Source organism: Girardinichthys multiradiatus, chromosome 10, assembly GCF_021462225.1.
Source record: "Girardinichthys multiradiatus isolate DD_20200921_A chromosome 10, DD_fGirMul_XY1, whole genome shotgun sequence".
In the NCBI taxonomy this organism is placed as follows: Eukaryota; Metazoa; Chordata; class Actinopteri; order Cyprinodontiformes; family Goodeidae; genus Girardinichthys; species Girardinichthys multiradiatus.
Window position 1 is genome coordinate 30,485,368 of NC_061803.1, and position 24,841 is coordinate 30,510,208.

The window sequence follows — 24,841 nt, forward strand, 5'->3', positions numbered from 1 at the left end:
GGAGTTTGAAACACGTGTTTTCGGATTTTTTTTTTTGGCAAATGTATATAAAAAGAACCCACAGTTATTACATAAGTAATGACTTGCATATTTTGTTGGAAATTGAAAGGTTGAAATACCATTGTCAGCAATCACAGTGTCAAGTCATCTTAGATTTGCCTCTACAAGCTTGACCCACCTTTTTGAGGCAATTTCTTACATTCTTCACTGGTTGTCCTCTGAAGATCAGTCAATCTAAACAGACAGATTTTTTTTTTCTTCAAAGAGATGTTTAACTCAGTATAAGTCAAGGAGCTAGCTGGACTGGTCAATGACATTCACAGACTGCTTCTGAAGCCGCTCATTGTGTTCTTGGAAACCTGCAGTTGGAAACCAAATGTGCTGGAGCTCAGTTTCAAATGAGCATTATGCATGCATTATGTTTTAAATGTTTTTAAACATGTACAAGTATATTAAAATATGTCATTATGGGCTATTTTGTGCATGATTTTGTTCAAGAAAACTATAATCAAATGAGTTTTACAATAATGTAACAAAATATTTAAAAAATGAAGGGATGTAAATACTTGCTGGAGCCGCTATGTAGATTGACTATCTGCATAGTGTGATTTTTTATTTCAGATTCTTCACACTGAAAGTTTTCTCCAGCTTCCTCATAAAAAAATAAAAAATATTGTTAAAAACCAGACCTGTATTATTTGGTGTGTGGAGACTCTTTCCTCCTCCTGCCCTCTGATGCTTGTTGATGTAATCTAAAAGACTCTGACATGTCACTGTGACCCCAACAGAGTTTCCACCTTGTGTGTCTAATAAGTTCTAACTGCACATCTGACAGTGAAAAGAAAAAGCCAGACTGTAATACTGCGATACTTTCTACAACAACCTCATGGTGCCCTTTCAGATGCTCTGTCAAGTCTCTCAGGGGGAATATTGACAGATGAACACATTTAATACACATATGGAAAACATATGGACTTACGAATGTGTAAGATCCATTTTAAAAATGATAAAAAAAAAAGTTTAACAAAATAAGTAATTAATGAAAGCTAAAGAAATTTTCTTTTAAAATTTCTGTCAAATAAAATTAAAAAGCCACTTGTGGTGAAGAATTAATTAGAACACCTTGATATTTATTCCTACACACGCATATCACATCAGCTGCTGATTAGAGCATCTGTTTGTTTCTTACCATTTTAAAGGAGGTTTTGCCATGTTAAACCTCAGATATTTACTCTAGTGTGTCATAAACCACATGTTGGGATCTAAAGAGCTGTCTGGTTTAAAGAGGTCTCAAAGGAGTTTGAAATGGGTCATTCTTCTGTCCTGAAGATGGGGACATTCAAATCACCCACCAACAAGCTCAGGCCTGGGTCAGGCTATAGAAACATCTCTAAAACTCATAATAAGATCATAATGGGGTCTTCAGCAGGTTCTTGCTACTGCTGATATGAAAGTGCATACCTACATTCTGAATGAGGCCTGAATCCACCAGTAATTCTATTGTGTATCAAAGGGGGCTTGAAGAACATGTTAGACCAGTTCTTTCTGCTAAAAGGAAATACACTAGCTGTTAGGGGAACCTCAGCTAGAAAACACATCTCTATCTTATCTTTAACAAATAAAATAAGTTCATTTTTGTTGATTAGGTGTAATTAAATCACTTTTACAGAGAGACATATAAAAATGAGTTTAGACATAGATGCGTGAACGTTTCCTGATAAAGAACATAATATTTAATGTGAATTAGTCCTAATTTTTTCACATGAGTGTAGAACAGTACAAAGACAGGAACATATATAGGGACATAGATTTTTACACATTCAAGCATTCTCCAAAGAGGACTTTTTAGACACATTTATTGGGCTGATAACATTACTCAAACACAGTGTATGACCATTGTAAACAAAAAACAGAAAAAAAGGCATCAGCTCACACTGAGAACCGCTCGAGAAAGTGTGCCAAGCTGTTTAAAATTCTTAACTTTAGTATTTTTTTTTTCAAATACTCTTTATTTATCTTTTTATTTTGTAATTCATCACTTTTTCTTTACATCATCATTTTTCTCCAGTATTGATAATAGCAATAATATGTACAAACGAGGCCAAGAGGCTCTGAGCTGGCATGGGCTTGCTCGTTTCCTGTTGCATGATTCAGTTTTGGATAATGACTAAGTAAGGCTGTGTTGTCTTTGTTGCTTTCTGCTGTTTACATGCCCTGTTGGGTGACTGTGATGAAATGTTTCTGAGAGTCCTGGTGACAGGTGGGGATCATGATGATGGTGAGTTTGTTCTCGGATGGGATCCACTGATGGCAGCATCTTTTTATGTACAAAGGCTTCAAAGTCCCGAGGTTATCATGTTGGCTAGGAGGCTATCAAATGATTTCAGTTTTCTTTTTTTCTTAACACTTAAATTTGTGTGTTTTTTTTATTGTCCCCACCCAAAAAAAGGAAATCATCTGTATCAAAATGTTCATATAGGTGTAGTCATACAGTGGAGGGTGAGGGCTTGTTAGGATGTGTTGGATTCAGGGTTTTAACAGTTCTTAATGTATGAAAACAAGAGTCTCTTTGTAAGTTCTCTCATTCAAAACAAATGACCATTGTTTCTTTCTTTGTACAATGCCATGAAAGAATCTCAGATGAGATGAAGCTTTAAGTCCAGTTCCACATTCCAGTATTCCTCCTGCTTGCCTCGTTCCGATTTCCATCTCAGACATTCGTTTCTTCTCCTCGCTCATCCAGGGTGTGGAGAGGGGCCCTATTTTAGCAACCACTCATTCACTGCAAGAGAAAAGAAAGAGAGCAGCAAGAATAATGATTTGTATATATAAAAAAAAAATGTTGTAAAAGCATTAACCACGCTCCACAGCTCAGCTGCTCTCTGACATTATTCAGCTTCCCCCATCCTGCATCCATATTTCATCTTTAGCCATAACACTCTGTTTCAGAGGAATGTTGCTGGAGTGTTGAATGGAGTGAATGTAAATGGGTGTGTGGTGATTGGTGGAGTGGAGGCGGAGTTAAGGAGGGGACTGTTGCCATTATTTTTCAAGTGCCAGCCTTTGTAGAAATTTAACACAGGTATTGGGAGCACAAGAGGGCAAGAAAACTCTGTAAAAGGAAACTGGCCTGTTGTTTAGGTGTCAGGGACCAAACAGTTAGACAAAGGACAAAAGTATACAAGAAATATCCTCCATTTATTCTTCCATGAAAGTTGACAAAAATCCATCAAAAGCACACAAATAAAATCTAGAAAAATGGGCCCATAGGAAAGAATCAACCAATACCTAACCTAAACTGACAAACCAGGACTCACTTCTTACACCAAACATAAGGGAATTTAAACATACAGGCTAGCCTACATGAAACAAGAAAGGGAGGGACAAGACAACTAAGCCAAAAATAAATAAACCTAAACAACTAATTAATTCTTACAAATCATAACTACAACACAAATATAAAAACTAAGACATTCTAACACCAAACAGTTTTTAAACAATGGAGCTTTCAGAGTTTGACAACTTCTCCAGAGTTAAGTCCCCCTTTTCCACCAGCCTGATGGCTTCCTCCACTTCCTGGTGTCACGTCACATTTGCTCCCCCCAGCTAGTTCCTTCCACCTCAGCAAAAGAAACAAATAATTAATAATCTTCACAAACATAGGCTGTTTACTAACTGTGTGCACCCAGCTTAGCAAACATCCAAAATAATACAAGAAAGTGCCATCAAACAAATATGAGGTGTAGAAGAAACATTAAAATACTAACACTGTGAAATAGCTGGAGGAACCTCCACATTAGGGAACGGATTTATTAGAAAATTGCAATATAATCATAAGCTGAAAATGAACTTAAATGATGTATTCAAACTGTTACACTACATAGTCTGTAAAGTGATGTTAGCATGTCTTTTTATGCCACCATGTTGGATATGTTGCAGTAGAATTATGGATAACCAGATCAAAATTTTCTTTTTCATGTTCCCGATACAGATGCCAGTCGTTAAACATCGAGACCCAGTCTGATACTGATATATTAATTGCCATGTGCAGCCATGTGCAGTTCAAGATAATAGTTTTGTGTTGAAAAAAACTTGAGTAAAAATCCTGATTACAGCTTTTATCTACTCCAAATTATAACACGAAGGAAGATTTATTCGCTGTCAATGTGAATGTAAAGCTGTTCTAAAAATAGTAGTGTAGATTAGACTAGATTCTGCAATTTCTTTGCATTCATCGTTTCATGCCAACCACACAGGTTTTCTGTTGGATTAATAATCTGCAATCTTGCTGGTCTGGATCCAACATGTTGCTCTCTTATTGGTGTGTTTGGGGATGTGATTTTGTTGAAACATCCCTTTCAAGAGCATTTCCACTTCAATAAAAGGCAACATCACCTCTTCAAGTATTTTAATCTAAATAGACTTGACACTGAAGTATGAAAAATATTCCCATAGCATGATACCTGAGCCACTATGCTTCACAGTGTACTGTAGCTGGAATTTATTTGCTCCTTTTTTCTCCAATCCTGTCATTTTATCTTTAGAAAAATGTAACCTCAGCATAACTTTTTTTAGCAATGGGACTTTGCAGGAGTTTCTTCCTGACATAGTATTTTAATTGTTATAGTACTTACAGATAATAGTAGAGCTTCTTTGATCACCCTGGAGCTGATCATTGGGCTTGTCCTTAACATTTTGGCTCTTCTTTGACCCATTCAAATGTTAGTTCTTCAGTTTCTTCTTTGACTCTCTGGTTTTGTTTTTCATTTGAAAACTTTAGAGATTATTTAGTCAAGTATAATTTTTTTGTATCTTTCCCCCTCTGCAGTTCATATTTTAATCAAAGCACAGTGTTCTTTTGAACAGTGTCTGGAACATGTCCATTTTAGTCAGATCGTAAGAAGCGTATATTAGAACCAACAAGAAGAAAAAAAGGAATGATAAACTAAAGGAAGAATGCAGGGAAAAAAGGAAGGACTTGGGGAAAAAGGACAAAATAAAAGAATGGGTGGTAGGACACAGCGATGAAAGGACAGATGGAAGGAAGGAAGGAAAGACAGAAGAACAGAAAAAAGTAAGAGCATAGAAAAAAAAGGAAGGACACGAGAGAGTGAGAGAGAGAGAAAGATGGGAAAATAGGAAAAAAGAAAGGAAGGACTCCAGGACGATAAGAAGGGAAAAAAAGAAGAAAACAGCAAAAAAGAAAGGGCACAAAGAAGGAAGGATGGACTGACTAAGAAGGAAAGAAAGACACAAGTACTGAATTGTAGTACATAGGAGAAAGGACAGAAAAAAAGGTGGCACACAATTGGAAGGACAGAAATATGGAACGAAAGACACAAGGATCAAAAGAAGGAATAACACAAGAAAAAAGGAAGAATATGAGGCAATAAGGGAGGAACCGAACAGGGAAAAGAACAAGTTAAAAGAAAAGGAAAGATTTAAGGAAGAAGGGAGACAACAACCAGTAAAAAGGAAGAAAGGGTTTATAACTAGGATGAAAGGACACAAGAAAGAATGGAGGTAGGAGTCAAAGGAGGAAGGACAGAGAGAAAAGAAGTAGGCCATATGAATTGCAGGGACAGAAAGGAGGAAGGTGAGACACAAGGATAGAAGTAAGAGCTAAAAAAGTGAGGACATGAGGGAGAAAAGAAGAAGGGAAATGAGTAATAAAAATAATGTAAGAAACATTCTGATCTCCCATTTATTAAGTTGGTACAATTACACACATCTCTAGTCAAAGGGAAGAGTGGATGTCATTGATCCATGCCTTACATGAACCACCAAAAGGGACATGTTCCCCAACTTATCAAGACATGTACTTCTTTATAATGCCCTCCATTGTATCTTGAATATCTTCCACTATTCAAACAATGAACTCAACAGCAATCCTTTAGTTCTCTTGCCTACATGATAGTGTCCACATATAGTGTTTGATAGACACTGAAGTGTCTCTCACAAACTGTTGTACAAAATGAGAGATTTGGCTTTTAAGGGAAGTGGAGTGAACAGTGCAGAACAGGCAAAGAGTGAGAAAAAGAGATGCAGAGAAAAACGGTCATGCTTAGGGTCAGCCACGGTACAGTAAACCCTACAATGAGCAGAAGGCACCAAGGCAACCATTCACCTTAAACACATTTTATTCCCCAGAGGTGAAATTCAACGACTTCATATTTGGCTTACAACAATGAAGAGGAGACTGCAAACTAAACTATTTTCCAAATTCACAGGGAGTGGTCTATTTTTCTGCCTTTTCACTGTCACACCTGTTTGAACTCTTTATCTGTATAAAATACACCTGTCCACACAATCAATTAAACAAACTCCAACCTCTCCACAATGGCCAAGACCAGAGAGCTGTGTAAGAACATCAGGGATAAAATAGTAGACCTGCACAAGGCTGGGATGGGCTACAGGTAAATAGCCAAGCAGCTTGGTGAGAAGGCAACAACTGTTGGCACAATTATAAGAAAAGTTCATGATGACGGTCAATTTGCCTCGGTCTGGGGCTCCGTGCAAGATCTCACCTCATGGGGCATCAATGATCATGAGGAAGGTGAGGGATGAGCCCAGAACTACAGCCAAGACCTCATCAATGACCTGAAGAGAGCTGGGACCACAGTCTCAAAGAAGACCATTAGTAACTGTCACAGTCTGTTTTTCAACTTGCCTGCTACTAACTTTCTCTCAACCCTAAGAGGCGCTGGAGCTGCAGGCCGGAGGTTTGACAGGTGTACGTCGTTGCCTCATCAGCTGGAGGACTATATGAGGGTGGTTCGCTGGCTCTACTGTGCCTGAGTGTTTTGCCTACTGTGGTAGTGTTAACCTGGCCAGCATTTCCTGAATTTTGGAAGATCCTCTTGTTTTGAGCCTTGATTAATTGTCTGTATCTTCCCTTCGTCTTAGGCTGTTCAAGCTGAGCCGCCGAACTGGGTTTCTCCCTCTGGGACTCACCTCCCGTCAAGATTGGATTCTGCTGCGCCTGGCAGCCGCCCTTGCGAGTCCTCCAGTCTGAAAGCACAACCTGTCCACCTCACCTCATGTGAGCCAGTTTCTTTGTAGCGCTTGATGGTTTTTGCGACTGCACTTGGGGACACTTTCAAAGTTTTCCCAATTGTTCGGACTGACTGACCTTCATTTCTCAAAGTAATGATGGCCACTCGTTTTTCTTTACTTAGCTGCTTTTTTCTTGCCATAATACAAATTCTAACAGTTTATTTAGTAGGACTATCAGCTGTGTACTGTATCCTGCACAACACAACTGATGGTCCCAACCCCATTTATATGGCTTGAAATCCCACTTATTAAACCTGACAGAGCACACCTGTGAAGTGAAAACCATTTCAGGTGACTACTTCTGGAAGCTCCTTAATAGAATGCCAAGAGTGTGCGTAGCAGTAATCAAAGCAAAAGGTGGCTGCTTTGAAGAACCAAGAATATAAGATATATTTTCAGTTGTTTCACACTTTTTTGTTCAGTATATAATTCCACGTGTTAATTCATAGTTTTGATGCCTTCAGTATGAAGCTACAATATTCGTAGTCATGAAAATAAAGACAACTCTTTGAATGAGAAGGTGTGTCCAAACTTTTGGTCTGTACTGTATGTGTTGTGTTTTTTTAACTTATCTTTAGGAAATCAACAATCTACAATTCAAACACAAAATGAGAATGCGTAAATTAGCATTTTATTCTGCCTGATGTAATTTCTCCCTACTGTACCCATTAATGTTTTTATCTATTTTTGTTATGATACAACCACAAACCTCAATGTATTCTTTGTAGATTACATGTGAGAGACCTTCATAAAGTAGTGCATAACTATGAAAGGAAAAGGATAGATGTTTTTTTGATCACAATTTTATATTAAGAAAATTTGACAAGTGTAGTGTGTGTTTGTATTCAGTCCTCTTTACTTGATTCACTGAAAAAAAAATCTAGTTCAACCATTTGCCTTTAGAAGCCACAAAATAAGTCAATAGAGACCAGTGTGTAATTGAATCTTAATATAAATGCAACTGTTCCTTGAAGGCCTTAGAGGTTTATGAAAGAACATTAGTGAGCAAGCATCATCAGGAAGACGAAGCAACACATCAGTTCAGAAAGAATCTTGTGGAGAAGGTTCAAGCAGGGTATAAAATAATACCCCACACTGAAAAATCTCAAAGAACAGTCTTCAATCCATCTTCTAAAGATGGAAAGAGCATAGCACAAGTGTAAACCTACCAAGATATGGCTGTCCACCTAAACTGTGTATCTTTTTTCTACCAATTGACAATAGTGCACCAGTTTGTTGTAGCACATTGCTTTAGCTATAAAAGGTATTGTGGCTGTGCTTGTAATGTTGGGTAAAAATATCTACCTGATATATCTATAAGCAAACTATGGGAGGATAATAGTAGGTTATTTTAATGTGTTAGTTGTCATTGTATGTGCACAAAAAACCAAATGGCAGGTGGATCCTTATCGTAGCTATGAAAGTCTGGGGACAAAGAGAGCAAAACTGTGCAGTGGTAAAGAACCGAAATAACCAGAACACTGTATAGCCAGTTGTTAGGAATTCTAAATAGGTAGGCTAAAAGTCTCCCCTCTTAGACCACTTGGGGAAAACATGCTTTTATTATTATTTACCTGACATTTTATCAGAAGATACCAACCAAAAATACCAATTTGTCAACTAAAAGGAAAACAAATACATACAGTTTCTTTGTGAGATCTGGTAAAGTTGCAGATAAGTCATGTTGCCCAATACTTTGTTTACTCCTTTGTGTTTACCTTCTACATTTTGCTAGACTTAGGATTATAATCAGAAAACATGAAGCAAATAATTGCAGATTTCATTAGCCGGTTCATTAAAATTGATCAACAGGGTTCTTTTATTTTGAAATTCTTTCAAACTATGTGACATAATTTTCATTATGTAATGGGCTGTTCAGATCAATCAGCAGGCCATGTAAACCCTCTCCTGGGCTTGTCATTACAGCTTTATGAGCTGACTAACAATAAGATATACACTCACCGGCCACTTTATTAGGTACACCTTTCGAACTGCTCGTTAATACAAATTTCTAATCAGCCAATCACATGGCAGCAACTCAATACATTTAGGCATGTAGACATGGTCAAGACGATCTGCTGCAGTTCAAACTGAGCATCAGAATGGGGAAGAAAGGTGATTTAAGTGACTGAATGTGGCATGGTTGTTGGTTATGGAAGCAAATCGTTACCATATTTCAAATTAAAAAGCATTTTCAGAAATGCTTTTTTATTTTAAGAATGTGGCTGCATTGTTTGACTCATAAATGAAATTAGTAATCAATAATCCTATTTACATTTGAATTTTCTTCTCCAAGACTGCTCATTCTTTCACTTAATTAAAATGAAAAAGAAAAATACATTTGAGATTTATTTTTCAAAATGTACCCCAGCAAATAGATACCAAAATTCAATTTGAAATGTAAAATCAAAAAGCATTTCTGAAAATGCTTTTTCATTTGAAATATGGTAACAATTTGCTTCCATAGTTGGTGCCAGACGGGCTGGTCTGAGTATTTCAGAAACTGCTGATCTACTGGGATTTTCACGCACTATCCTCTCTAGGGTTTACAGAGAATGGTCCGAAAAAGAGAAAATATCCAGTGAGCGGCAGTTCTGTGGGCGCAAATGCCTTGTTGATGCCAGAGGTCAGAGGAGAATGGCCAGACTGGTTCAAGCTGACAGAAAGGCAACAGTAGAACATACAGAAGAGCATCTCTGAACGCACAACACGTCGAAACTTGAGGTGGATGGGCTACAGCAGCAGAACACCACACCGGGTGCCACTCCTGTCAGCTAAGAACAGGAAACAGAGGCTACAATTTGCACAGGCTCACTAAAATTGGACAATAGAAGATTGGAAAAACGTTGCCTGGTCTGATGAGTCTCGTTTTCTGCTGCGACATTCGGATGGTAGGGTCAGAATTTGGCGTCAACAACATGAAAGCATGAATCCATCCTGCCTTGTATCAACGGTTCAGGCTGGTGGTGGTGGTGTAATGGTGTGGGGGATATTTTCTTGGCACACAAAGTAAGGCTCTTGCGGCTGAACAGAGGGGTCCTCCATTTTCCTGCTTTCATCTGAGATGACGTCAAACTCTGGCCTCCAAAACGAGACGACAGGGTCTTAGTACCAATTGAGCATCGTGTCAACGCCACAGCCTACCTGAGTATTGTTGCTGACCATGTCCATCCCTTTGTACCCATCTAATGATGGTTACTTCCAGCAGGTGAACGCGCCATGTCATAAAGCACGAATTATCTCAGACTGGTTTCTTGAACATGACAATGAGTTCACTGTACTCAAATAACCTCCACAGTCACCAGAGATTTCAGTCCAATACAGCACCTTTGGGATGTGGTGGAACGGGAGATTCAGATCATGGATGTGCAGCCAACAAATCTGCAGCATCTGTGTGATGCTATCATGTCAATATGGACCAAACTCTTTGAGGAATGTTTCCAGTACCTTGTTGAATCTATCCCACGAAGGATTAAGGCAGTTCTGAAGGCAAAAGGGGGTCCAACCCGGTACTAGCAAGGTGTACCTAATAAAGTGGCCGGTGAGTGTAGTATAGCATAATTCAGTTTCAACATTTGAAAACAGACAGCTCCATCTTACAGCTGATATCAAATATTTGTATAAACTGTATGAAAAAAAAAATTCCTCTTGGTCTGATATTTCTGTTTGAAATATCCTTTTTTGTAATATTCTCATTTTCAGAGACACTGAAGTTGTCAGAGAATGTAGGTTTGTGGTAGGACCAACGTTCAGTGAAGGAGGCAGGAGCCAGAGGAGCGAAGGTAAGACGAGTCTTTAATTGTTCTCGTAAGCAGACCAGGCAGGTAAACCAGAATCAGGCCGAACCAGATCCAGATCAGGACATGGGTTGACCAGACTTGACTTTGGTAACAATGGTATAAACAACAGACAAGGATCCAGCAAGGAACAAAGGCACTTAAGGAACTTAAATACAGGAAGAGAGTACAGGGAGAACCAATGAACAGAGGGACAGGGTAATCAGGGGAACTAGGAACAGGTTTTGGTCAGACTGCAGGGAGACATAGGGAGGGAAACCAATTAACAAGGCAGGACACAGAACTAAAAGTTAACTGAGGACCAGACCAGGAGAAATAAACAAAAACGCAAACTCACAACACAGACGCTGGCTGGATATGACAGAAGTTTGGGTTTCATTATCCGTAAGCCATAATCATCAAAATTACATGAAGTAAAGGCTTAAATTATTTCATTCTATGTTTACTTAATCTATATATGAGTTTCACTTTCTGAAATAAGTGACAAAAATATTGAACATTTCCACAATATTGCATTTTTTAGGTGTACCTGTATTGATGGCATTTTTGTACAGTGCAAGTAAATATTGGGATTCAATTGTGCAATATGTGGGTTCTGTTTCATATATTCCTTTAACCACCAACCATTCCTGCCCTAAGGTAAATAAAAGTGTGACTTAGTTCAGGTTTTTACATTTTATTGGGTGTTAAAAATGAGTAATCTGTATCATTAGCCAACTTGCCTTAATAAGGCAAATATTCTCTTGAGTAAGTAATAGAATAAGTCAGTAAAAATGTAGTTTGTACCCCGGTACTGAAGCTTCTGAGCCCTGTTGTTGGGGCAGTCCTTGCCCTGCATGCTGAAGTTGATGTTTGTGCGGATGCATCGGTTGTTTAGCGGCTGGACAGGGCGGACGTTGTCGCTCATACTCAGAAAGATCTGAGATGGCTGGTTCTGGCTCAGCAGCCGCAAGGAGTGCATCTAAGTGCAAAGACAGACGGCAGAGACAGAGTAAGAAGTTTACAGAAGAATTATGGAAACATTTAAAGTCAAAATAAGGTGAGATCTTTCCATGTAATCCATGAACTAATTATTAAATGCTCACAGTTATATCACAAAATGTAAAATGAGTATATCTTCTCATTCTGGAACTGAAAGACTGAATAGGCCAGTATCCAGTCATATATTAACCATCTTATATTTTACAGAAGTACAACTACAAGTGCAACCAATGAAATGGTGTATGATGATTTTCTACAGTACCAAATGTAATGAGTGATCTTTGACTATCAAGTTAAAACATATATAAATTGTAATATTATTGAATTATGTTTCTGAACTGATTATTAAAAAGCATTAAGGTTTATAAACTATTAATCAGCTATATATATGAAAGAGATACAATGCTAATCAGTTGTGATGTATGAATAAAAAAATGAAGTGATGGTTTTTAATTGTAACTGAAGTAAAAGCAAGAAACTGAGAGTACAAAGTGTGATACTGTGTAAAGTTTAAGGTTGAGCAGATAAGGGAGAGAGCTGTGTGCTGACAGCGAGTATCTTGAAGGCCAACAAACAGCCCAAAAATGTCAGTGACTAAGTATTGGAAAAGAATAAGCTATTCAACAATAATGTAATGGGGAATAATGGAGAAGCTTCACAACAATTGCTGGCCAGTGAGGCTATCTGCATTATAAAAGTGTTGCCTAAAAAGGAACTGGGGTTGTTTCCTCGCAGAAGACCAGCAAGCAAGATTGGATGGAGAAAGACACTACAGATGAATCAGGGGACCAGAGGGACAGCCCAGCTGATAATCACCATTGAAAAGAAGATCAACCCATGTGCCCTAAGAAGAACTATGGCTTGAAACTGAGAATCTGATTTCATCTATTGCATTTTTACCTAGATAACTGAGTGAACTTGGTCGGTGAACAACTGAATGCTTCCAAGTTTCAGGCTTCCAGAAGTCCTAACCCACATCAGTTATATATCAAGGGTTTCCTTCAACTATTCAGCTTCTGGAAGTTACTGACTATTAAGACATATGACAACAAAGTTTCTGACTTTATTTGACTTAAAACATTAGTGACAGACCATTGAAACCTGGGGCATCATTGCCTGTCTGTTTAAAAGAAGAAAGCTGACGATTTAAGTTGCCTTCCACCCAAGAGATCCACTCGTTGCCTCCTGAAGATTTCATCTCAACCAGGTGTATAGATGAGATTCCATCTTCAAAGCCTCCTCTTCAAGCTCATTAGTTTTAGCATTAAAGAAAGTTAGGTTAAGTTGATTGATTCATTTCTATTATCTGATTATTATGTGTTGCTTAATTTTATACTGTTACTGAACCCTACAAAAGTGTTACTAATTAAAGAAAGCATATAAAATTCCAGATGAATTGTGGACCGTCAGTTATTGAGTCACCTTATTTTTGTTTTTTCATGGTGTAAAAAGGTCTTGGTAATGATTCTAAATGAATGTTGGAGGTTTTTATAGGTTGCCTTAAGCCAAACCTGTTAAAACAACGCCCTTGGGGCTCGTGCTGAGTGACAAAATTAACCTAACCCATATACCAAGTGCAAGTTGTAGAATTAGGGAATTAGCAGCTGTTAACAGAAGTGACTGTTGAGACTTGGATGGCTGCTGTAGGCTACATGGTTGTCCAAACCACCAGTTGAAGAAGGGTGAGACTTTTGGATGTAGGCTGTTAGAGGTAGGGCGTGTCATTTCCCGACACCAGCTTAAAATGATCTTTTAGTAAACCTGCTTAGTAAGACCTTTTAGGTTTAGGGAAGACTGGACCCATTGGATGGAGAGCTGGATTAAGCTATCCTCTTAGAAAAACGGAAGTGGTAGGAAGGGTGTATAGAGCATTAGGCAGAGGAATTACTTGCATTCCTTACTAAGCTGAGATGTTTCACAGCCTGAGTCTTACCTGCATGCGTGTGAGGTACACTGGCTTGTTCATCAAGATCCATGTGGCTGTCTCAAAGCATGGAGGGATAGTCATTGATCCATCATAGGTGATGAAACTATTAGTTTCTGGATAAATCTCCTCGATGTTCAGGCCAGTCAGAAGATATGCATCATCTGCAGAGGGAGAAATAGGGGGCAAAAACAGGATAAAGCATTTAGGGCCTGATCTTCAAAAGATTTGTGTGTACAAAACTGCGTTCAAACTTGTTTGCATCAGCAAAGCTGATCTACAAATGAGGTGGTAATCAGATTGCATGTGCAAAATCAGCGGAACTGCGGGCGCAAACCTTTTAGCATGTCTGCCTTCATGAATATGCAAAACATATGATAATGACCCAAATGAGAAAATTCATGGGAGGAGGATATGCAAATGTCATCCCTTACCACCTGCAATGCGATTTTTAAAGCTTGAAACGGTTTGTGGGCACAATTTGTGTGTGTAGATTTAGCACGTTTGAAACGCAGGTGAAAATGCGCACATAATTGATCAAGCACACAAAACCTGTAATCGCACATCATGCAAAAGACCCACTGTGCTTTACTGTTGATAATATAATTAATAGAAAAGAACTAAAGACATTATAAGGCAGATTGAATCCTTCATTTGCAAACTGTATGCTAAAATCATTTGTCCATCATTTCTTAGCAGGTGAAACAGAACAGAACAGAAGGAAAAAAAAAAACAGCAACTGGATCATTTATAATGATGCGGCATAACAATCCCTGCATATTTCAAGCAACACCGCATAGGATCTGTTTGCTTTTCCTCTTGTTCCAGCCAGTAGCATGTGTAATTTTAAATAGGGCGGTCTGCACCTGTTTTTCACGTGTTATCCATTGCATGCGCAAATCGTTGAAACACGCCCACTTATTGCACATACAATATATTTATAGTACACGCAAATTAGTACCCGCTATTTGGGATCTTTGAAGATCAGGCTCATAATGGTGCTGTGGAACACATGTTGCTGTGGCTGTGTGGTACAACTTAAAATGTGTAGGTTATGTGAGCATGATTGGCCCAGAGACTTTCTAATGATGATTCATCAGTCCAAATATGTTCCATATTCACTTCATCTCATTTAGGGTCTAAGGGCAGGGTGTAGCCATATAAACCACCTCGAAGATTATTTCAGTTTTATTGTGGAACAGTCTGTAACCGGGTTGATTAAAATGAAGCAGCAACACTTATATTAAGGAGTGGACACCTGCTGTTACACACCATATCAGATAAACTTCAGAATGGTGACACATAGTCTACTGATGATCACTGAGGGAGTGTACATGCCTTGCATTTGAGTGCCAGATAAAACATGTGACTTTCTTTCGGGGCTGCTTTGTCACTTTGATCTCCGAGACCATCCAGCACGGGAGCCTCAGCGCTGATCTATGTAACCATTCCTCTGCCTTATTTAGATTAAAAGTGTTAAAAGTAAAGTACTGTTTGAGTCATTCATTTAAGAGAAGGTGTTGTAGACAGTGGGGTCACTTCTGGAGAAAGATCTGGAGGAGCTTCGAGGCGTCTAACCACTAACAGGGTGCGGTAGCTCTGAAACTTCCCTGAGAAAACCAACACAGGCATTTGGAGATAAGAAAAAATCCACAAAGAAAGGTCAAGGCTAAGACTAAAACACACAACCTCCCAGCTGTGATGCAACCATACTATCCATTAGATAAACAGAGCATTTATAAAGATTACAAATTGTACTGAATACCAAGATTTTAAAAGAATTAGGAGAAGTATTAGGTAACGCTACCTTTAGCCACTAACAACAGCTAGATCTTGCTGCGAAGCTTCCTATATTCGAGAGTCTGGACTAGATTAAATTCCTAGTTCAAAACCTAAAATACATAGAATGATCAGATCTTGGGTTGCATGGTTGCTGTTCGGACTATTAATTGGCATCTCTAAATTGTGCTTGGGAAAGCCTGCTAACCCATTAGGCAACATAGGCAAATGCTAAGGGTGCTGTGTTTTTTTGTATTTATTTAGAATTTGTTAAGTATTTAAATTGGGTGATATGTTATCTTATAAAATAAAGACAGTGGTAAAGACAATGCTATTTGATTTCTTTTCTAAGTTTCTGTAAATCACAAATGGAGGGGTGGACAAATAAAATCTTGCCTAGGGTGCCACATTAGGTAGGGCCAGTTCTAGTGCTTAGGTATGAAGCATGTTTGCATGGTTGCCCACTAATGGACCAGCAACCTGTTCAGGCCATACCCTGTCTAATGACTGCTGGGGAAAGACATCAGTCCACTCAAAACTCTGCATGGATTAAACATGGACGAATGTATGGATGGATTGAAGATAGTTCTAGTCTTCACAGAGATCTTTGAAACCTTTGATGTATTTTAAAGCACAGAAAGGGAGCAAAAACAATATTTTATTTTAGCATCAGGAACTTCCTAAAATGTGATGAGCATAAAAACCACATAAAAAATATATGGTCTTGTCAAACCTCAAATGGAATATGTTTGCGTTTTGTGAAACCTTTGCAATATTTGTGAAAACAAACAAAAGAATTATTTAAACAATAAACTATTTGATTATTTTCTCCTATGTTGGTCACGCATCTCATCTTTTTCATAAAATAGCATTATTGGTGTTAATTTGTCCTATTTCTTTTTACCATCTTATGCAATAATTAATCCTTTTTTTCTGGCCAATTTTAGAACCGGCATGAAAATCAATTTACAATGAACCTAATGGTATGATTTGGTGCAAAAAGTATTTAAAACAGTGTTGCTTATGAAAGTATAACATCCCAGAATATCATTCGAGCAATCAGTTTAGAAAAACAAACAGTTTGATAGATCAACTTGTGCTTTCGTAATAATGACAAATGACAACTTATCAGCTTAATGATCAAGACATTCACATGGTTGCCATGCTTATTTGATTGCATATCCTATTGATTTAATTGTAGCTATATATTTTGAAATCTCGCCAATTTGAGATTACAGTTTTTTTATAGGGTTCGAAATGTATGATTGTGATTGCTGATCCGATGCCATCTATTTTAGCTGAACAGGTACAGTACACACCCAGAGTGAGATAAGTTAAATCAGAATTAGTTAAGCTAGAGCACAAAATTTAAATATGCTACCCAGTACATAGTCTACTTACAATGAGGATGCACACTTTCACATACAGGGACTCACCATGTGAAAACAACCCCAGCTACACTCTCTTGGCTGGTAATAATGTAGTAATGTCAAATATTTATGGCCCTGGACACTGTCATGGTGACAAGCGTTGCAGTCAGTTTGAACCCTTCACAACATGCACTGCGGTTTGACTCTTTCATCACACTCAGTCTTGTCACTAAGACCTGAGCATGACATTCTGTGGGGGTTTACTGAGTACGCACTGCTCCTTACTGCTCGTCGTGCTCTCAGCTCATGTTTCAGAACTAATTTTCCTTTGCCTCTTTCACATAGCATCTATGGTTGGGTGAGTAGCAGGCTGTTGGTGTTGCACTTCAAAACCCGTTTCATCCAAACGGTCTTCACTGTCACAAATGCTAATTGGACAGACTAAGACTGTCCATCTCTCGTTCACACTCCACTAGATTGCTTCCAGTAACTTGTCATCTTCTGAAGCCTGAGATGACAAATGGACAACCTACTGTGATGGGGGTCACTGTAGCGTAGGGCTGAAACTTGAGCACTAATTAAACTGCATTAGGTCTAGGTGCTATAAGATTCTTGTGGTATGATATTTCAAACAAAAATTTTTAAATGTTTGAAGTGTTTTTCTTTGTTATTACCTCTTTGTGACTATATTGCCACAAAAGAGCAACATCTATAGTACTGCGGGCCTATTTAATGTCAGTTTCCATGATTCAATGATAAGAGAGATGTCGATAAAATTGGCATACATGAGAGAGTTCTGAGGCCAACACAACTGCTGACCAAGCAGAACACACTGGTCTTTTCCAGATTTCACACAAAACATCCTGATGATCCTAAATACTTTTGGGAATACTGTATATTCTCTGGACTGGTGAGACAAAATTGGAGCTTTGACAGGGAATGTATTAATAGGCAGTTGAACTGTGACATCTCTGTGTGAAATGATCAGCGGTTATAACTTTGATGCTGTGGAATCTATGATTTTTATCAAACTGTGTTGTAAAAATAAAGCACTATCTCAGAGACTACTGAAGCTATTAGCTCAGACAATGACTGTGAGAGGTCAGTTGTTAGTACAGCTGATTAATTTTCTCCCATCCCCTTTCTTACTTCTCTTTTTTGGTAGCCTGATTTCCCTTTCTGGGTAAAAGTCTTATTCGGGTGCAGGTGTGGGCTAAGCCTTTTGCATCATTTCAAAGTGGCGATAATGCAACATTTAGTCTCTTAATCACTTCTTCAGCCAGAGTGAATTTCAATATAACATTAGCATTTACATCTTTATAAAAAGCCACAAAAAAAACATTTTATTCTAGGAACTTAGAACGGCCCCTCCGGGCAGTGGGTCCTGGGTTGTGGGCTTTTTGGGTTGTCACTGCTAAACATTACCTGAATAACTTTAATAACCTTTAATTTTTCAACTATTCTGGAGCAGGGTAAATCTGAACAAGCTGCATGACCATTTTCAATGACACCAGAGTTTAATTTTTCAAAGCCCTGGCCAACTGAGGCGTTGTTTCCCAAATATTCTGAATATTAGCATTTCGTGAAAATATACATTTGTGAAATGCCAATACACTGAGTTGTATTTGCAAAGTTAATTTCCACATGCTATAAAACAGGGTTATGTGGTTTACTTTTTTTTCCAGTAACATTTCCCTAAACCTTTACTTCCCCTAATGACAGTTTCACTTTACTTTTGTGCATTTGACGAATTTGAGTTCTCAACACTGCTGTAGAACGTCAATCAAAAAGAAAAACAAAGAGCGCCAACATTTTCTGGGAAATCCATCAAGGACGTTTTTTGGGCAATGCATCTCAACTCTGATATCTTAATCATGCATAGTGTGAATGCATCATTTTGTTTGCATGAGTGCACATATGTGCATTATGATGTGTTGGGAAGGGAGAAACATTTGCTGTAAGACTTAGAAGGAGGAGTGGGTGGTGGTGTGTGTGTGTCTCTGAGTCAGCATGTGAGAGGTGGTGTATCAGACTGAGTTTTTTGGCAGCTGTCAGAATCCTCTGCAGCTCTTCTTGTTGGACACAAAGAATTCCCCACTCATAAAACAACACCCTCCAGCTGCATCCAAATGCTTCTGGGATTCCTCCAAACCACAAGGGGTCAGCGCATGTTCTCTGCCACTCACCTCCCCCACCCATTAATCCAATTATTTGTCTTTTCTTTTAAGTTAGCCTCAGGCAATCTCTGCAGTGGGATGGAATGGGATCTCTGGAGAACAGCTGTCGACTCTGCCATACCAAAAGCCCCCTCTAGCTATCAAGAGTTTTTCCCCTGCAGGTATCTCAACGTCCTAATCTTCCAACAATATAATGGTTCTCTAAAAGATCTTGAATAGCAATGCAATGACTGTCTCATCACAGGTGCAGCAAAGCTTTACATTTTCTGCAACAAAACAAGTGCCTCCAAATTGGCGACTCCCTAAAAGAGGATCTGAACACACCAATCTCTTATAGTAAAGCAACTGTGACTAAATGGCATGAAATTATTTTTATGCCATACCTGCAGAGCATCATAAAAGAGAACTGCGAGCAAGGTCTTCAGGTCCAACATCAATCTCTGACTTTAGAAATCAGCTTCCGTAATGGTTAAAGATTCCCATGAACAAGCTTAAACTTATGGAAAGCCTTCCAAGAAGATTTAAAGCTGGTACAGATTAAGAATAAAGTGTCACTCAAGCAAATGTGTTTGACAATATTGTTACTATCTTTGAAAAAACAGCTGTAATAATGTACCAAATAAAAACATATTCTTTTTACACAAGTGTAACAAGTATCAATTAAAAAATGTCAGTGAAAGACACAATGATGGTTTATGAAAATAATTACAATTTTTTCTACTTTATCATTTTTTTCAAAAATACATGTTGGTTGCACATTACTTTGCAAAGTGTAAACGTCAGCCATTTTGGGATTTGGATGTAACAGTAGGATGTGCTAAATTCCCACACCGGTCCCAAATTGTGTAGACAAATTCAGGTCACTATGAACTTGAAGGGCATCTAAGTGATTTAAGCTTTATGTAACAATTATTAGTCCGTTCTAGTAAAAAACTCATGTTTAGCAGTGGAAAATCTATTGGGATATGTTTATTCAGAGTAAAATTCAATCAATGTATGTTGTACATAAATTTATTTTGGGCATTACAGAAGGTATAGAAGGCTAATGCAGTAGTGGATGACAAAGCTAAAATCAACAATAATGTGGAGGATGGTTGTTTTCAGAACCTGAATTTGTATCAGTCTATCATTATTCCTGATTGGCTTTTCCAGTCTAATTGGTTGCATGTTTGCTTCTTGTCATATTCTGGAACCACTTGCCACATGTATTGCTTGAACTAGTTACATCACACACCAGTAAAGCTCTCAGGGACTGGATTTGGCCACCTCAGATTTAAGTGTAGCACACGATAAAAGCAAAAACAGAAGAAATCTGTAAGGGGCCAAATACTTTTTTACAGCACTATAAGCTGTAATTATCTTGTTAGCTTATTTATTTGTCATCTCAGTGAAGTCTTGCAGGCTAAAAAGCAACAAAGTGCTTTTGCTCACCTCTGCTGAAAATCAAAAACCAGTTGCTTCAAATGGCATTGTGCTGTATGGCTTAGTGAATGTGGTTAGAATCTAATCGGTGGAAATGTTCTGACATTTAGATGACTGCACAGGCACTTACTTTTATATGTTATTCTTGTGATGGTGTCTCTGTTCAGCATGCGATTCAGGAAAGAGTTTGATGTCTCAGCGATCTGGATTAAAGAGAAGGGGTAGAACATAGAAAGGAAAGGGTGAGGTTAAAATTAAAATTAAACTAAATCCACTCTGCATTTAATCTACTCAGGACAGCAGTCTTAGGGATAAAGCCAATGTCTTCTTTAAAATCTTATCTTTGATTGCCATGAAATGCTGAAGCCCACTCCTATATTTTTCTCAGTTAGAGGCTCTTACACCATTGTCCACTGCTGTTCTGCCTTTTGGAGAAAAACAAAAGCTCCCACTGGTTTCAAGAAACCATAAAAAAATCATTTCATAGACACACACTGCTTTGGACTCAAAACACAATCAATCTTTGTGAATAGAAAACAGATTGCATCTTTTTTATCCTGGCATAATTCTATTATAGATCAAAACAAGTTTCATTTTATAATAGATGAAAGTAAAAGGATTGTCGAATGTGACTCATACCTGATTTAGCCTTTCCTTTGGAAAAAACAAAACACCCTTCCTTTACGTACAGAGGATGTTTAGTGCAACTATCTAGAAAAACAACTAAAGATATTTTCCTCCTGCAGTTGCTATGCTTAATACAGCTAAGAAAACTGTGTATAAAGCATGAGCATCCAAACAATGTTCTTTAATTTTTATGTTAAAACACCAGCCATTCAATTTTATAAACACAGCCTGTAAATGTACCAGTGAGCTTTGTTTATGCTTGAACGCACAGTGATAGTCAACAATGTTTTCTTTTTTTTTTTCTATTTACACTGATAGTAATCATAGCACTGAAACTGGTTCTGTATTGGTATCAAATCCTTTCCGGAGCAGATAAAATAACTTCCTTAGGCAGACAATGAACGGTGGCTCATGGACGCCAACAAAGTTGCTAGAGTTCTGTATAAAACTCTTTATCATTAAATTAACAAGAATCCACTCTCTCTCCTTTAAACATGGTTATTTTTACAATTGCCTATCAACTAGGAACATAGCTGTGGGAACACATTTTATCTAAAGGGTTCTGATCAGAGATCAGGACTGATGACCAGTCCTGGTTACCCGCTTTAGTGTAAAAACCTTAATAGTGAAATTAAAATCAAAAATGATGCCTTTAACTCAATTTATAACTGCTGTTTGTGACTCCATTTAAAGTCATGGTTCAGTACATTTTTGGGATGGTTCAATCAAAAAAATATTTTAAAATATGGATTTTTTTTTACTTCGGTCTGGAATAAAATCTGCAATAAGATCTTTTTTAATGGAGAATTTGTTTTTATTTTGTTTAAAGACTTTAAAAAAAAGCTTAGAAAGAATAGAAAAGACTGGGGATTTGGTTGCAGTCTTTTTAATTAATAAATTAGTATAAGCAGACATAGCCAATTCCTAGATACATTATACAACAATATAACTTCAAAACAGTCAATTATGATGTATAGAAATGTTTTAATTAAAATTGTTAAATTTGAACTTTGCCCATATTTGAAAATAAAACATGCTGAAACCACTTTGGAGTTATTCGATAGTTTGAGAACCTAATGCTCCATCTGTTCCTAGATGTATTATGGGTATGTTCGGGTATAAAACAACACTGTTTTTGTTTGGAACAAAAGTATAAACACATATACCATTACACCCCAAATTTGTAGGTTTACTGAAGAGTGTTAGCACTAACTAACTAAGTTATTATTGAAAGTTGTTTTAAGACAGTAGAATTCCAAGTAATTTTTGGCCTTGCTTTGAATGAACAATAGCTTAAGCATCCAGCTAAACTAACTTGCATTTGTACAAATGAAAGGGGCAAGAGAGTTATCATCTTCAGGTAGGAAAATAAATAATTGTTCAGACCTTTCATTTGCTTGTTGGTTGTTAGCTAAATATTGGTTTTTCTTGCATAAATGGCATCCTGGCCAAGACCCTCCTTGTACTGCCTCCAACCATTCAAAATGCAGGCAATTATCTGAGATTCTTGGACAGGATAAAATGGAGTGCAGTCCCATCTGAAGCAGTGCCTTAGATGGGACTGCACGCTATATAGAACTTTTTGAAGTCCTTTTTGAAGTCCTACCTGATAACATATTTTCAAGAGTCGCTAAGTGTACAGAGACAGCTGGCTATACATATATATATATATATATATATATATATATATATATATATGTATATATATATATATATATATATATATATATATATATATATATATATATATATATATATATAGATATATAAATGTAAATGCTTAGAGGGTTCCTGTACTTCCTCAGCCTAGTTCAACAGATTTAGAATACAAATCTGTTATGTTAAGATAACACAAGAAGTGTGTTATAAATTGGTGGAAATAACCAAACTTATGTAACCGACTAGTGATCATTCTATCCTATGTGGTAAATAGATCTGCTGAGGATGACCTTCATTTATTTAGAGGTTGATACATAGGGTCATCGTGGGATTATCTACTTTGTGCTTCATGTCCACCTTCAGGCTCTTTGCGTTTTCCTTTTTTCCTTTGCCTCCACTCCAGCAGCTATGTGGACTTCACACCTCTAACTGCCAAGGTCTCTTTTTGAGAATTGATTAAAAAGAGACTTGCCCATCATCCACCTCCTTTCTTTGCACGAAAATTACTTAGCCACTGCCCTTTCCCATCTTCAGGCAGGCATTATGGCTTAACAGCCATTCATGCTGCTCTGTGGATTTTCCTGCTCTCTGTCTGCCTCATTTTTATCATTTTTCCTAGAGGTACCTGAGGGGATCCTTTTATTCCACACAAGAAATGTCTTCACCATAGGTCTCAAATTAGTGCAGACTGTATAACATATGGCCGAATATCAGTCAGGCTCAAGACAATCTGCGATGCATTAAAATGGTTTGCCTCATTTATTATATAAACAAAAAACTTTGACATAGTGTCACTGTGCCCTTATACCCTTTGGATTTGTATGATTTGTATGTATCCCTTGCATTTATTTTTTAATTTACGCATCACATTTAGAATTTTAGTGGGACTTGTGAAGTAGAAGCAATGTTTTTATACCAGACATCTAGAAAAATTATTTCTGCAGATGCAGCAGAAAGTCTATTGGGGCATGTCCCTACCAGCTTTGCATATTTACGGACTGAAAGTTTTGCCCATTCTCCTTTGTAAAATAGCTCAAGCTTAGTCATATTAGATGGAGAAAATCACTGAACTTAATTTTCAGGTCGTGCAACAGGTGTTTTACAGGCTCTAACAGATTTATCTCCATAATTGCCCTGCATTTGCCTCTATGCATCTTTCCATAAACTCTGACCTGTTTCTCGGTCCTTGGTGAAGAAAGCATTCCCTAAGCATGATGCTGCCACAACAATATGTTTCCATGAGGATGGTGCAGTGTTAGTTTTCCTCCCCACATTGTACTGTGTATGTATGCTATAAAATTCAGTGTTGGTCTCATTTGATCATTGAAACTTTTCAATATGTCACTCTAATCTAACCTCTGGAGATAATTGTGCAAAGAAGGGTTCTTCATAAAATGAAGAACATTATGGAGAACCCTGAGCATCCTCTTCATGAGACTGTCCTACAACAACTGAGTGTCTTCAGTCAGCAGCTTCCACAGATGTGCTGTAAGACGGAGCGCTACAGGAGATCCTTTCTGCCCACAACCATCAGCATCTACAATGGCTCTTTGAAGAAACCTTCATAATGAGCTACAACAACATTTAATTTCCCTTTGGGATTAATAAAGTATTTTTGAATTGAACTGAATTTAATTAATAAAGGACAGATTTGTGGAGTGTTCCTCAGCTACGGATTTCTGAAGGTTCACCCAAGTTACTATGGGTCTCTCAGCAGTTTTGCTGTATTCTTTCTATTTTCAGATAATGGATTGAACAGTGGGCTGCAAAAAGAAGGTCCTGGGTTCAACCCTGTGCATGCGTGGGTTATCTCCAGATACTCTGGCGTCCTCTCACAGTCCACAAACATGACTGCTAGGTTAAATGGTCTCTCTAAATTTTTTTTAAGTGTGAACGGGTGTGTGTATGGTTGACCCTGTATGGAACATGCCTGTACAGAAAATTGATGGATGGATAGATGGATGGATGGATGGATGGATGGATGGATGAATGGATGGATGGATGGATTGAACAATACCCTGTGAGATGTTCAAAGCTTGGGATATTGTA

At 37.8% G+C, this 24,841-nt stretch overlaps 1 protein-coding gene across 1 annotated transcript in view; it reads right to left on the reverse strand.

The window, feature by feature from the left end:
- Window positions 1–1,839: 1,839 nt before the first annotated feature.
- The window catches only part of ca10a (carbonic anhydrase Xa), a 451,583-nt gene continuing 428,581 nt past the window's right edge, over window positions 1,840–24,841 (reverse strand). Inside the window, exons 6-9 of the mRNA XM_047377235.1 lie at window positions 20,637–20,709; window positions 13,768–13,922; window positions 11,640–11,814; window positions 1,840–2,782 (exon numbers count right to left, since the gene is read on the reverse strand). Of these exons, the coding sequence (XP_047233191.1) occupies window positions 2,760–2,782; window positions 11,640–11,814; window positions 13,768–13,922; window positions 20,637–20,709 (426 nt within the window). The 3' untranslated portion in view covers window positions 1,840–2,759. The remainder of the gene's footprint in view (window positions 2,783–11,639; window positions 11,815–13,767; window positions 13,923–20,636; window positions 20,710–24,841) is intronic.